Source organism: Polistes fuscatus, unplaced genomic scaffold (genome assembly GCF_010416935.1).
Source record: "Polistes fuscatus isolate 324 unplaced genomic scaffold, CU_Pfus_HIC Scaffold1, whole genome shotgun sequence".
Classification (NCBI taxonomy): Eukaryota; Metazoa; Arthropoda; class Insecta; order Hymenoptera; family Vespidae; genus Polistes; species Polistes fuscatus.
Genome location: NW_025112997.1, coordinates 5,915,758 through 5,931,153, shown reverse-complemented (window position 1 = coordinate 5,931,153; position 15,396 = coordinate 5,915,758). Strand labels below are relative to the sequence as shown.

The 15,396-nt window shown below is 36.7% G+C and overlaps 1 protein-coding gene across 3 annotated transcripts in view; it reads left to right on the top strand.

Annotated features, from left to right (window-relative positions):
* The window catches only part of LOC122518803 (nephrin), a 298,229-nt gene that overhangs the window by 259,029 nt on the left and 23,804 nt on the right, over positions 1-15,396 (top strand). For all 3 annotated transcript variants that reach the window (XM_043637915.1, XM_043637908.1, XM_043637923.1), the window contains exon 10: positions 2,495-2,625. In XM_043637915.1, the coding sequence (XP_043493850.1) occupies positions 2,495-2,625 (131 nt within the window). The remainder of the gene's footprint in view (positions 1-2,494; positions 2,626-15,396) is intronic.

The window sequence follows — 15,396 nt, the reverse complement described above, 5'->3', positions numbered from 1 at the left end:
TCTACCTCCTGTTCCACCTCCTCTTCCTCTCCCCCTTTTGATGAGGCCTCTTCAGCATAATCTTTCGCTTTGGATCCCATGTCGATCTCTCGATCACTTATTAAACACGAATGACAGCTCATTGGTCTATCGTACCGTTCGAATTGGCAAAGGTTCGGAGACGCAAAAAGAGAGAGACGGAGAGAGAAAACGAACCGTCGGGTCCTTTTTGACTTTTTATTTTCTTTTTTTTTTTCTTTTTGTACGACGACCTTTTTATTTATCATAGCGACGCGCTATATATTTACCTAGCGTGTATATATATATATATATACATAGGTCCGTTCGCGACACAAACATACATACGTACACACATACATACGTACCGAGTGGCAGCCGTTCCACGTATTTCCTCGTTGGACGCACGTCGATCCCGCCCCTACTTCTACATGGAGGCCAAATTTATCACGCGACTACGTTCATCCGACCTCGTAAACTTTACGTTCCGACTTGTCGAGAGTTATGGCGAGCCTAGCGATGAATATTGAAATGAAGACAGACGTCGGAGAGGTGCAAGGATATGGAAAGAATAATGGCCGTATTCTCCTTCGTGTCAACGATGTCGACAAAAATTTCTATCTTCAAATATTCCAATACCTCTCTCCCCATCCGTATTTCCTCTCTCTCTCTCTCTCTATCGAATATAATTGTTAAATTAATATTTTATCCTCGAAAATGAATTCGTTGACTCGATTTTTCTCTTCTTGTTTGTCTGTTTTTTTCTTCTTCTTTTTTTTCTCTTTCCTTTTTCTTTTAATTTTCCTTTTGTGTTCTCGTTGCGCTCGGTTATACTCCACTTGCATTTTTTTGTCAGTTATACCAACGAAAGGAGAAAAGAAAGGGAACAAAAGACATTGAGGCTCATGATCTGCGAACGAAGAAAAGATATCTGCAGAAAGAAGAGGAGAAGAAAAAAAAAATGACGTTACGTCACGTTTTCAATTACGTTCGCTTTCGTAAAGCATCCTTCAAATTATACTCGCACGAGAGGTCGTCATTCGGCTTTTCTTCACCGATGTCGTTATTCCTGTTGGTAGTAGTCGCGTGGTCTTCTTTTTCCTCGTTGTCGTCGTCGTAGTAGCTCAATTCGCAAAGAACGTGAACGAATGAGAAAAGAACGGTACGAAAGAATGTATTGTGAGTCTGAGCAAAAATCTTGATGGAAGAAGGAAAAGTTTAAAACTAGTAACATAGCAAGAAAATTTACCAAAAAAAAAACAATGAGAGAGAGAGAGAGAGAGAGAAGGTTCACTGTGTTTGTCCAGCGTCATAGAACGAGAAAGAAGAAAGGAAAATAAGAAGAAAAAAGAAAGAGGGAAAGATGGAAAAGATAGCTGAGGTGATCAAGCTAATTAATACTATCTAAATGGAGTAAATGTGCCTGTAGAAAAAATAAGCGATGATGTAGAAAGAAAGTAAAGAAAAGAAAAAAAGAAATTCATCGAGATACATGATAAGAACTTAGAAGAGGGACCAGAAAAAGTAATTGTAAAACAGACACTGAATAAGACACAATATCATTAAAGTAATGAACGACTCCAAATAGAAGATAGGAAGAGTAAGTAAATGAAAGAATGGAGAGTCTATTTTTCTTCGAGCATTCGAAAGAAATAAAAGTACGAATAAATGACCAGACTCGACAAAAAAAAAAAGAACAAATCTTCCTATCATTTTCAGATTATTCTTTACTCAATCATCTTAAATGTACTATGGATAAGATAGTAAATTGTAATGCTTGAATATTAATTTGGGTAAACAATTAATACATTATTCAAATTAAAAGATAATATCAAATTTATAATCCATTAAATTCATTTTATCTCGTCATTATTTCCTTCTCTAACTATTAATATAAATATAATAAAATATGAATAAGCGTATTATATACTATTTCGCAGAAAATAAATGGGAACATTGTGAGAATGAAAAAAAAACGAGGATATTTCTTATCTAAAGAAAGAATAGACAAGTCGCACCCGTCCTGCAGGACGAAGAGGACGGACGTGCCCCTTAAGCTGATATCAAGTTGATGAAATTCTACGAGGGTGGAGTCCGCCCAGACGATAAAACGTATCTAAGCCCTTTCATCCTATTCCCTCGCTATGAGGAAAAATAGTAGAAGACGGGCAAGAGGAACACTCCATTTCCTACGTGTCCCATAACAGAAGTTCGAGGGTGTTTCCTGTCATGGCTAGTCATACGACTGCTACTAATTTTCTTCCAACCATATCCTCTATCTACTTCGTTTTCATTCTTTCTACGAATGAACAACTATTTATCCTTTTTTTATTCATTTCTTGAGTATACAAATATATAATATCACTTGTTTGATATTTCTCACAACGAACTTCAAAACGAAATGATTTTCTCTTGTGACACAAACAAATAAATTATTTTATTAGCTTACCAGATATTTATGAAAAATGATTCAATTGTATTTTAATTATTTTCACAGATCCACCGATCGTCTCATTAAATCTCGGATCAACCCTTAGTCCGGAGGACATCAAGGAAGGTGATGACGTCTACTTTGAGTGTCATATCAGAGCCAATCCACCTTGGTCGAAGTTAACATGGATACACGACGTAAGAGACGTTTATGATATTATAAATTATTTCACTTTCTCGTTATTGTATTCATAGTTACAGAATTTGCAACGTTTTCTATTTTGGCCATTTACAATTTTACAATTAAATCCATCTCCTTCTTTTCGATAAAACAATTTTAAATAATTATATAGGTATCGATAGTATTTTTATTCAATGTAACTCACATGTATTACAATCGTATCGCATTGCTGTTACGGAAATAGGAGAAAAAGATGAATACGACATAACAAATATGAAACAACATGTCTGGAATATTGGAAACATAGATAAATTTCAGTTTCCCTTCTTTAAAAAACAATCGTTTCCATTAATCTCGTCAAGTTTTACAAGAAACATAAAATACGAACGATCCAAATCGGATAATCTTCTGACAACGAATCGGTCTAATTTATCTTCAAAAAAACATTTATTATAGGGTTTCATTGATCCATGTACACGTCTCACGAAATAAAATATCGCATTCTTTGCGTCGCGACGCGAGCCAGATTTTAACGTCCAATCGATAGAGACAGGTATATACTTTTCTCGATCTATTTCTCATCTAAATCTACAAACCTATCGAAACTTAATTCCAAGCTGTGTTTCTTTTTACGCGAGAAAAGTATAAATTCCTGTGCAATAATAAATTACAATTGTAAATATATATGTAAAAATAGTTTTTTTATGAATATCCACAAGTGACACTTGTATATTCAAAAATAAATTATTAATAATATATATTATTAATAATATATATTATTAATAATTATAATAATTATATATTGTATATTCAAAAATAAATTTATTAATAATATAGAGATTAGCACGTGAATCTTACAAAAATCCAATTGATGAGTTATATTTTACACGCAAAAAATTATTTACAATAAATATTAAAGTATTTGAATATCTAATAACGATGCATCTAGCGATCTACGTCAAATTATTTAAAATATTAGATTTATACCACCTTAATTCTTCTAATTGTTACTTTATTATAATTGATTAACTCTTCTGATAATCGTAGCTAATTTTAAATGACTTAATCTCTTAAGTACTTCAATGCAATTTCTTTGTCACTTTAGGAAAAAAAAAGAAGACGAGACTCTCCTGGGATTTGTAAGAAGAATCTTACTTCAAAGTTTTCTCTATGTTAATAATTATTCTAGAAATTGTAAAATATTTTTACTAATAATTAGCAGCAAACCTATTCAATAATATCGCATTCTTGTAACATCGTTGTTAATAATCAGAGGAAAATTTCTCTCATAAAACGTAAAAAAGGAAATGCAATTCTTATTTATCGAGAACAAATTTTCTTGTTCTCTTTCTTTCTGTCTCGAATCTTCCTTAAATTTGTATTTCTACCGCTATAGCATACTGAAACGGGGCACGTAACGCTAAACGTTAATTTCGATCATGCTATTGCATCGTAAGACATAAGTTTTATGTTGAGATTCGATTTCCCGAGATTCTTGATATTTAAATGTATGTATCATAAAATTTCATGACTGCACTGTTTGATAACTTTCTCTAGTACTTCAGATATTACATCTGTGCAAGTGCACGAGTGTGGTGTGCATGTGTTTACAAGAATAAACGTAAATCGCGAAACTGCAAATTTCGTAGCCTTAGAACCCTTACGAGAGATCTTCCAGAGGAGTGAAGAAATATATAAATAAAGATATATCTTTATATATATGAAAATGAGATGATTCAAGTAGCTACAAATAACAGACATTAGCATAAAGTAAACGTACGGACGAGAAGTTCGATGCACCAGTCGAATAACGCAAATAACGAGAGAAAATCTCTTAACCGTTTTTCTCCGAGAAAGAGAGAGAGAGAAAAAGAGAGAAAGAAAGAAAGAGTGAGACAGTTACTTAACTTAAACCCTTTAAAATGATAACGATAAATCGAGAGCAGCATAATCGTCTCGATTCTCACGGTTACGAGGTCCGTTTGGAAGGTCTCGTTTTAACTCGGAGTGCATTATCGTTCCTCTACTTCTTCGTAGCACTGGAAGTCGTGTCCTACCTTACTTTCTTCCTTCCTTCCTTCCTTCCTTCTTTCTATTCTTCTCTTTTCTCTTTTCCTCCTTTCCATACGCTACGCGACCTTTCGTTGGATATGCGTCGTAGCTTGCGAAGGATGCAGAAAACGGGCTAACGGTGAGCGGGTAGCAGCTGCTACTGCGTAAGAGATTTCCGTCGAAATTGCATCTTAAAAATATGATCCGACTTCATTCTGTAGGAGCACCAGGCTGCCATAATCCCGTTGCTTTTCTTCCTCTTCCTTTTCTTATCCCTCATTCTCTTTCTCTCTCTCTCTCTCTCTCTCTCTCATTTTTTCTCTATCTATCTATATATCTCTATCTCTTGCTCTTATCATCTATATTGCATTCGAGCCACCCCCTCCGAATGTGAATCTCTTGCTTTTTCTTCCCTCTCTGTGTCTCACTCAGTCATCGGACGCCTAGTTCTCTACCACGAAGGATTTTACCTCAAACTTCTTCGAGCTCGATTTATGCTTAAACCGTAAAACCAGTTCGTAAAATTGATGCGAGTAAACCAATGCGATCAACGCGAGAGGAAACGGTCCACGAATCAAACACATCGTATTTACTCGAAACGAATTTTCTCCCTCGTCTTCCTGTCTTTGATTCCTTCTTTCAAACTTTTTCTTATATTCGATACACTCGTGAGATCATCACTCGTGAATAATAACAACGAACGATGATGTTTTCCAATTGAAGAAGAAAAAGATAGTAGATAAATAAATAAATTGCAGAAAAATTTGTTAACCGATAATAATATTCGGCACGTTCATTTTGAAATAATCTTTATTCGTGGAAAGAGATAGGTATTATTTGAAAAATGATATGTTCTTCATAACGCATCGGTTTTATCGGAAAACGATATCAGTCCCGTCTATAGACTATCAAATTTACACCAGTTTAGAATAACGCGTATATACGCAACATTGACCCTTTGTCACGCGAATATAATTATTTTAACGTTAAAAAGCGTAGACCAATAAGTGAGAGAAAGCAAGCTTCCCCCTTGTATTTGTATTTCAACAATGTATACGCAACGCGTTGTATAAAAAAGACAAATTGCAGGCGATTCCGATTGAAAGTATGATACCTACGAGAGTTAGTACATACAAATACGAAAATGAATTTTACCTACGGTAGAGAAAATTGATTCGTTATCAAATTATTACTATACCAATAGCAATTTCGCGAATACCCTCGGTAACTAACAATTCTCCGAAATTAATTTAGGACCTATAATGTTACGAAGCTAGCTATAATTTTCACTTCGATCAATATACATACAAGCAATAGAGAGGGAAAGAGAATGAGGGAGAGAGAGAGAGAGAGAGAGAGAGATCGAGTGGACAACAGCCAACCAAATATTTCCATTACTTTGATGATAAAAGCAATACTATTGATCATCCTCGATCTTTCTCATTATTATACCAAATCGCTATTAAACTATTCAAATATATACGCTATGTTTTATTCAAAGAGATATTAGAAAAGACACTGATAATGAAGAACGATCGAAAAACACGATATTCCAACTTTTTACGAATTTTTTCCTTTCCACACGGGTCAGCGAACGAATAATTCTTTAAAATAAATTCCCTATTTTGTAGGCATGATATATGCATAAAAAATAACATTCCTTTTAAACATCATATAATCAGCTCAGGATAGATTCTCACAAATGCTTAGGAAGAGTGAACACTCCCTTAAACTTTTCTCTTCCAACCGTACGATCGTTTTATCCATTTTCTCGGTCCAACGAATTTTCCATTACTTTTTCCAAGTATAACGAGTTAAATGTCGTCATCCTAAGGAACGTTTCTCTCTTTAACGGTGGGTATATTTCGAAGCCCGACACGAATCATTATAAAAACGTCGTCGACTATTCCTAGCGATAATAGCCCTTTGAAGCGTCGATCGTAAAGGAAGGGAGGAGGGGGAGAGGGGTTAAAGAACGAGAACGAGGACGAACGATCGAACAGACTAGGAACGACGTGAGGAGGAGAAGGTTTTGGATGAAAGAAGAAGTGAAAAAAAAGAGTAGGGGGAACGAGAGAGAAAGAGAGAGAGAGAAAGAGAGTGAGAGAGAAGAAACGAAGTTGTGAAATAAAATGGTATCCAAGAGAAGAAGAACGGAGTAGCCGGTTGGATTCGGAAAAAGAGATGCGGAAAAATAGCTATGGAAGGACAAAAAGAAGATACGTTCGTTGGGTGCTATAATGGAGTGCAGTGATTAAGCTGGCCCTAGCCAGGGCATCGATGAGGACAATAGAAAAGTCTCGAAGCCGGGTGAAGCATCGACGAGCCAATCGGAGAAGCAGTTCAAAGGAAAGGGCGCGTTAGCTGAAAGGACTCTCTTTACTCTTCATCTTTCTTTCGCAAAGTAGATTGAACGGCAAGACTTTACTGGCGCGCCGGAAGGATTCTATTAATGTCGTTGTCGTCGTCGTTGTCGTCGCGTGTCCAAACGCGAGGGCAAACGAGGGATCTCATTCCTTTTTTTCTCTTCTTCCACTTCTACTTCTTCCCCTTCTTCTTCTTCTTCTTCTTTTTTTTTTACTTTCGACCATTTTATCTTTCTCGCTTGACGAGTTAGTTCCTCTAACACCTCCCCCCCCCACCCACGCCGCGTTTCGCCGCCATGCAATCGTGCGACGAATTTATTTCGAGAAATTATACGAACACACCTTTCAGTCTTTCGCCCGTAATCCGAAACGTAGAACGAATGACTTCTCCAGGGAATTATAAAGGACGAAATATTTTTCTATAACGGTGCTTCTCAAAGTCTCGTCGTAATCGTCCTCTTCGTCGTCCTCGTCCTCGCGAGAAAGTTTATCGTAGTTTTTCTCGCTGAAAAATAAATCCTAAGCACGTCATAACGCGGAAAGAACTTTTTTTCAAGAATTAACTCCTCCTCTCCACCTCAGCCAACCCTAACCCACCTCAACCGAGCTCACTACGCTTTCTCCGTTCCACCGTCTGACGACCTCGCGGTAACTGTTGCTTCGTAAATTAGCTGTTAAATAAAAAGCACGAATTTGTAACAATACGACTCAAGTAGCTTTGACGAAAGGGAAGATAATCTTTTAGAACGATCGATCGAAATCTCTTTCATTCAGGTTCGTCATCTTCTTACACTCGGATTACCTCTTTACCAAAGCTCATCTCTTCATCGACAGAAGCTTGTTCCAATTTATTTTCTTTTCGAAGAACGGAAGAAGAAAAGAGAGAAAAATTCATTGGTAAAAGAATCATAAAGCCAGTGTTGCGCTACCTCGCTTTCACGATATTACAGCCAATATGTTTTCTCGCGTATAGATATCTCTGATGTTTCTTCATGTAGAGGAAGTATCGTTTGCTATTTCCCTCATTGTTCTCCATTCTTACCTTACCAGACGTTTCGTGTTAGATTTAAAGATTTTTCACACGGAGTACGATTTTACAATCGTTTAGTCAATGTTCAACTCAACTCTTTTTGCAAATATTATTTATCTTAAAGGAAACAGAAATAAAAAATAAAGGAAAACTTAAAGAAAAATCTGCTAGAATACTATACTACGATTTCATAAGGATTTTATGTATTCCTCTTAGTTCCACTATCTTATATCTTGTTTTTGTTTTATTTTTCGATAATACAAACATTTTGAAAATAAAATTTACGAATAGCTTATAACTCATATGAATCATCGTATTATAGTCTTAGCAAATCTCCATATAAGATTCTCTCCATTTGTTTCTTCGAACTCGACGAAGCTTATTGGTTTTATAAATCGATTGGTTGATACAAGCCGCGTACCAATGGTAATGGGTTTCGTACAATGAATCGGCCGAGTGCATTTCCTTCTCACGCGAGATTCAATCCGACAAGTTTGACTCTTAATGCGAAATGGAGTTTAAGACGCGAGCGTGGAATAGAAGGGGTGAGTAGTATAGCGCCGCCGGATTCGACAGGCCGTACATCAATCAATTTCACTCCCGACTCGATCAGGCCGCGCCGTCCTGGAATTCCGGATCCGGTTAAGGGCGGCTTCCTCGAGGCAAGTCACGAATAACGCTTCGTTTTCCTCAGATTCCGATCTCGAATTTTCGTTAAAAGATTGGACGATTTTACTCGAACGAAAATATTGATCTGCCTTTTATGATCACTAATCATATTCAAACAATTTTTATGATTTTCGTTTCAATCATAAAATCTTACATTTATAACGTACGTTGATCTATCACCTAATTGTAAAATCCTCGAAACATTAAAATTGAATTCTCGTAAACGAATTTAAAAGGACACGATTAATGATTAAATGATTTCAATTCGCTATAATGAAGGCTTATTTTACTTTAAGATGAATCCTTAAAGTATCCTTTTTTTCTTCCACTCTCTCTCGAAGAAAACCGTCAGAGACGATAAATTTTGCGTTAGTAGCCGAGTGGTGAAGCACGTTTGCGACACGTCCGGCGTAAAGTGAGAAAACGAGAGAGCAGCGAAAAAAGGCAGAAACAAAAGAAAGTGAACGTTGAGAAGAAGAGGAAAAGAGCCAGGAGAAAATAGAAAGAAAAGGAGAAAGAGAAAGAGAAAGAGAGTTAAAAGAGAACAGGTCGGAGAACATAGCGAACTAGAGAACAACCTACTCGAGCAGCATGCTATCTACCTCGGCTCTTTAAAGCTAGGCGCTTTCGAGTTCTTCTCTTGTGAGTCTCGAGTACGCCACGATGCCCGTCACATTCACATACGCGTGAATGTATGCACTGGCATATATGCGCTCGCGCGAATACATGCCACCGTTATACACATATGGACGTTTTATGCCATCCACAGTCACACGCTCGACACGATTCGTTTAACAGCACAGCATATGTGGCTTACGAACCTCCGAGATACGAGTTTCATGAGAAGAAGAATAGCGAAAAGTATGAGATTACGAATGTAGAGCGTTCAAAATGAATGCGCGAGGGAGGGAGAGAGAGAGAGAGAGAGAGAGAGAGAGAAAGAGTTAGAGGAAAAACAAGATAAAAAGAAGTAGAAGAAGGAGATGTGAGATTTGAAATTAGATAAATTTTATCACGTATTACGATAAACTATCATCGAACGTGACAGGATCTCGATAAACATCGTCCTACGTTAATTAACCAATTATTTTTGGTCCATTTAAACGAAACAGAACGGTGCTCGAGTAGATAGTTTTTTAGTAAATATACAATTGAAGTTTGAAGAGAAAATTTGTCATTTGTCATTCAATAACTACGAGATTACATTATCTCTTCTCGTTAGATTCGTAAATGTGGAGAATATAGATATTCATAACGCGATACATTTGTATCGTTCCGCACGATATACTTTTAATCAATGATACAGTTTTGCATTCAATATCTGTTATATTTGAAAACGTCGGACGCTTCTTGTGTTCAACAATTTCGTATCTCGTTTTATTCTTGTTTTTAATTCTGTTGAATTTTTGTTTTTGTTCCCTAAATCGATTCGTTGGAAGAAAATTGGTATTTCGTAAAGTCGATGCAATAAGAAGAAAGAGCATCGTCTTTTTAGGTCGTCAAAGATTATCGAGCGAGAAATGAAGTAGGCTAGTCAAGAGCCACCGGACTATGGTGGAAGTCAATGACCGTTTGTCGTAGGAGAAGGAGCGGAATAAAAAGGTTTCTGGTACCTTTGAAGAGAGTAAAATCGCTGAAAGAAGGAAAGAAGGAAGGAAGGAAGGAAGGAAGGAAGGAAGGAAGGAAGGAAAGAAGAAACCGTAGCCGCGAGTTGTTGGCAATTTTTCAAGGAATCACTGTGCCGTCTGACCAGATTGAACGCCCTCGGCTCTTTTCTTTCCTTCTCTCTACCCTTCTTCCCCTTTTCTACCGCCGTCCCTTTTTTCCTCTCATCTGGCTACCGGAAAGGACCGACCCAGAAGAAGGTCCTTCGACCATGTCGAATTCTCAAGGAAGAATGTTAGCATCCGAGCGTGCTCTTGGCTTGAAGGCATCTTTCGCGGTGCCAATGCCAGTAGGAGATTCTCCATGATCGAAAATAGAAAGAAAAAGAGAAAAAAAATTCGGCGGATCTACGGAACTGGACTAAAGATTGTCTCGGTACGTCTAAAGACGAAATTGACTGGTCAAGGTATTCGTACGTTTTGACCTCGTCGAAACGAGAACGTAACGAATTTAAAAAATTCCATGATATTGATCGATATATGATTATATTTGTTTATTTGTTTATTCAAACATTGACGGGAATTACCCATTGTTACATAACCAGAATAAAAATATTGAAAGATAAAGATAATATAAAGATAATATAAATATAAATAAATTAATATTAATTAAAATATATATATATATATATATAAAAGATACAAATAGCGATAAAAAATATCTCGCAAATGTAAACAAATCCATCCCATTTCTTTTCAAACTTTATCTTACTTTTTACAATGAAAGATAAAATATCTTACGGAATGATTTTCAATTCGTTGTCAGATTAAAAAGTAATATAGCCTTTTTTGGGAAAGCCCTAACCTGGACGAAGAGAATGTTTAACAGCTAGTTTATACCATGGTAATGTTCGAGACAATGCAGGGACTATCGTAGAATGGTCCGCTTCTCTCTACAACCCTTGTATCGCGTATAATTCCACCCTTATTCCAAATCCAGAATATTTTCAAAATGGTTAAGGAACTCTGGTTGTCGAGCTCGGTTCCAAGCTCCTTCCTTTTTCCTATGGCTTTTGCGTCACGCATACCAGATCGTTCTACTTGTTCGCGATTGCCTCGTCAACTTCAAAAGCAAACATTTACGAGCGCCTTGCGTTTCATACGCAAACGAATTCGATTCGGGACGTGACCCGCATATATCGTTCGAAACTTCTTTCGGACTCCTTTTTACATTTACCATCTACGACGTTCTTTTTACCCAGATACAAAGCTAAGGAAAGAGAAAAAGAGAGAGAGAGAGAGAGAGAGAGAACACAATCGACTAGATACGAAATCATCTCGGATAAAGGACGATACGAGAAGATGAGAGAAGACGAGAAGAGTAGTGAAGAGACGAGAGGAGTGGAGAGGAGAGGAGAGGAAGAGAGAGGAGAGATAAACAAAGTTAGCCAACGATTTTGATCGCTTTACTCGAGTGATACGATTAGAAGCCGCTCGGCGATAGATCCAACGAGAGGATAATAGAGAAAGAGAGAGGAAGTGAAGGGCGTTGCCGTGTATCCGCACTTCGTGAATGGATACGACCGAGAAGTTAGTGGATCCCCATTTACGACGCAAACCTCATGAAACCTAATTATAGAAGATGAAGCTCTCGTCGTTCCTCTATCCCTGAAACCGAACGATCAAAGGGACTCATCTTGCTTTCGGCTAAATTTAATAAGGAAATTAAATTAATAACATTAAGTTAGTCTCTCTCACATTTCAATCTTAAACAACTAACAATTAGCACTACGATCATGAAACATTACCGAATCGTTTTTCGTTAAACTTTTCTATTCAAACGAGTGGAAGTAAAATTCGATTCGTTCGAGTGTAACTATTACTTTGATAAAAGGGCAAAACGACAGTCACGGAAAGGAAAGATAATAAAAGAAACGAATCAAATGGAAGGAGAAAAAGGGAAGGGAAGGAAAGGGGGAAGGAAGAATCAAGTGAATAGATAGGAGAGGAGAGGAATTTTGAGCGTTGGATGTATAGTAGGTTTTTCGGAGAATGACTTACTTAGTCGCAAGAAAAGATAAACGAAAGTCGAGAGCTAACTACACAAAGCTCGCTACTGCTACTTTCCTTCTACTTTGTCGTAACGACAAAGAAAAACTTAGACAGGGATAGGGAAAACGGAGAGAAAAAGAGAAAAACAGGGAGATAGAGTTGGAAAGGAGCAGATCTTAGGAGTCTGACTAACTGGATAGAGAAGGGCCAGCTGGAAAGAAAGAAAACTTCAAACTTTTGCCTCTCACGATGAAGAAGAAGAAGAAGAAGAAGAACATAGAAAGTGCGAAGGAACCGTTAGGTTGCCTTTTCTGACGAAGACTCGGGATTCTTCAACGTGGAAAAATGATTAGCCGTTCCTAAATGCTGGATACTCTTTTTTTGTACGACAGCATTGTTCCAGTTAAAAGAAGGCAAGCAACGAAAATCGATGCTACTATGGCGTGTAGATAAAAGTCGAACGGGAAAGAGAATCAAAATGAACGATATCACCATCGACGATATTGGCTTATCGTTTACAGTAACGAAAAATAAGGAAAGAAAAAGGAAGGAAGGAAGGAAGGAAAGAAAAACAATAACGTCTCCGGGTGCTTGTTCGGTCAGAAAAAAATAAAATAAATAAGAGTAAGTAGAGACGGCCGCGTTAAATTTTGCCATATTTCCTAACGAGGTATAATGCTTAGCGGTTCCTTACTTCCTAGTTTCATCCCTTTTGCTCCCAGGTTCGAAGTAAATCGAAGATAAACCCCAGGATTTAACCAAGGCTTAACCTATGCTAAGCGTGCTAACTCTCCTTACCTAGCTGGACCACATGAAACTACGCTTGCATAGATTACAATGTACTTTAATTGAGTTAGCATGTTAATGGCTGAAAACATCTATCCGGTTACTTTCATCATCGTCAAGCATATATATGTATATATAGTATACATAGCTTCTTTTTTCGTTTTATTTATTTTAGTATTTTTTTCTCCCGTTAAATTAACGCTATAAATAATTGCACACACCTTAAACATAGAACCATCATTTTCATTATCGATTTTGGTCAGACCGTGCCTTCCGTACTCCTAGTCCAGACAAATAATGACTCGTACTATGGGGGGCTTTATTGTCGGATCAAATAATTAATATAAGTTAATCGAGGAACGACCGTTAACAAATCGTTTCTTATACATCAGTCTACCCCCCTACAATTATTTCACTGCGCGAATCAAGCTTCCGTTTCTTCTCCCCTTCTCTTGCGATCATTTAATCACGCGCAAGTAATTAAGTACTTTCCCATTAAGAAATTCTACAAGCAGAAATTCGAGAAGGAATATCCAACGTATATACGCGGCACGAATTAAAAAAATAAAAAAAATTATATACAACGATCGAATGAATTTCCCCTATTTCTTTTTCCTCGCAATTTCTCTACAAAATAAAGAAATAAAAAAAGACGCAGACGAAGACGAAAAAGAAAAAACGAACGAGATAAAACAAGAGAGAAAAGAGAAAAAGGAAAAATAATCGAAAGGAAGTAGTGGGAAGAGAGAAAAAAATTCGGAGAACTCTCTGCAGTTTCTCTCAACATTCAAATAGCCTCGTTTCAAATCGATTTCGAATTATCTTCGGGGAACGGATTCCAATGGGACAGAAGAAAAGAGGGTATGCCGGTGTAATGGAGGATACGACTGTAAGGTAAAGAGATATACCTAAGGAGGAAAGAAAAAGAGATGGGGAAAGAGGGCTCGATGAAAAACAAAACAACAAAAGCTAACCTCTCACCGAAGCGTACTGAAAAAACGACTTACAACGAAAGACAAAGAAGGAACTTCCGAATAACGATCTTCACCCAATCCCATATGTATCATATATCTAACCAACAACGTCCAATATGTCTGTACTTATAACTCGAGGATATTTATCGTGCAACGTTAGTTAACGAAACAGCCTTGACTATATTTTTAGCGGTATTATCTATTATATTTCGTAATTCTGGCATCGCGAGAATGATTTACGATAATTGCACGAAATGAGGGATCACCTCACCCCGATGACCATGAACTGATTTTTGTCTGTAGATTTAAAGAGATATTCAGAATGTTGATCTTACGAAGATTATCGAATCGGATTGGATGACATAATCTATTATGGATGATTATTCGATCGATACCTATCGTTATTCCGTTTGAAAATATATGTTCACGTTTTTGATGGCGAATTAGCAAGTACAGGAAGATAGAGATCGACATAATCGTAATAAGCCATAATGAAATCTCAATCTGCCGTTCCTTCGTTTAACTTGATTAAACACCATGCAGGGTTTAATAACATATACGAGAAAGTACGAATCGACTTTACATATGTATTTGACCGATACGATCTGGTTATTCAAACATAGGTTACTCTTCATGTATTCCCGACGTGGTCAATATTGACACTAAGTTTGAAATATCTATTCTGTTAATGCTTGAAAGAGGTAATGCAAAAAACGATAATACAAAGCTATCCTATCTAACTAGAAAAAGCTGAGAATATATGAACAAACAATGGTATTGCGTCTATGTGTTATTTCATTCTGTAATATTTCCATCAAATTCCCTACATTCATTCAACCTGATGATTAAAGCGAATAGTGTATAGATAACGGCTAATGAAATCCGCGTTCTCTACCCATGACCTCAATTCTTTTTGTCTAGATCTAACAAAGCGAATCAACTATTTTGAATATTGGTTATTCAGGGTCCTTCAAAATTGAGAGCTCGTTATATACGCCATTAATTTATTCCTCGATCGATTGTAAGGACGGGAATATCTGTAATTGCATAACCAACAAAAATACTTTAATTAATGTAAATAAAACAAAAAAATCCTTTTCAAAAAGAAATAATTTACCAGCATTGTTTTCGGTATCTCATCTAATACGCTTCATTCACTTTCGAATCTTAATTGTTGAAAAAATGGTATAAAGATAATACAACGGACGATTTATTAAAAAATGTCGAGAATATTTAAATACTATCATAAATGTTT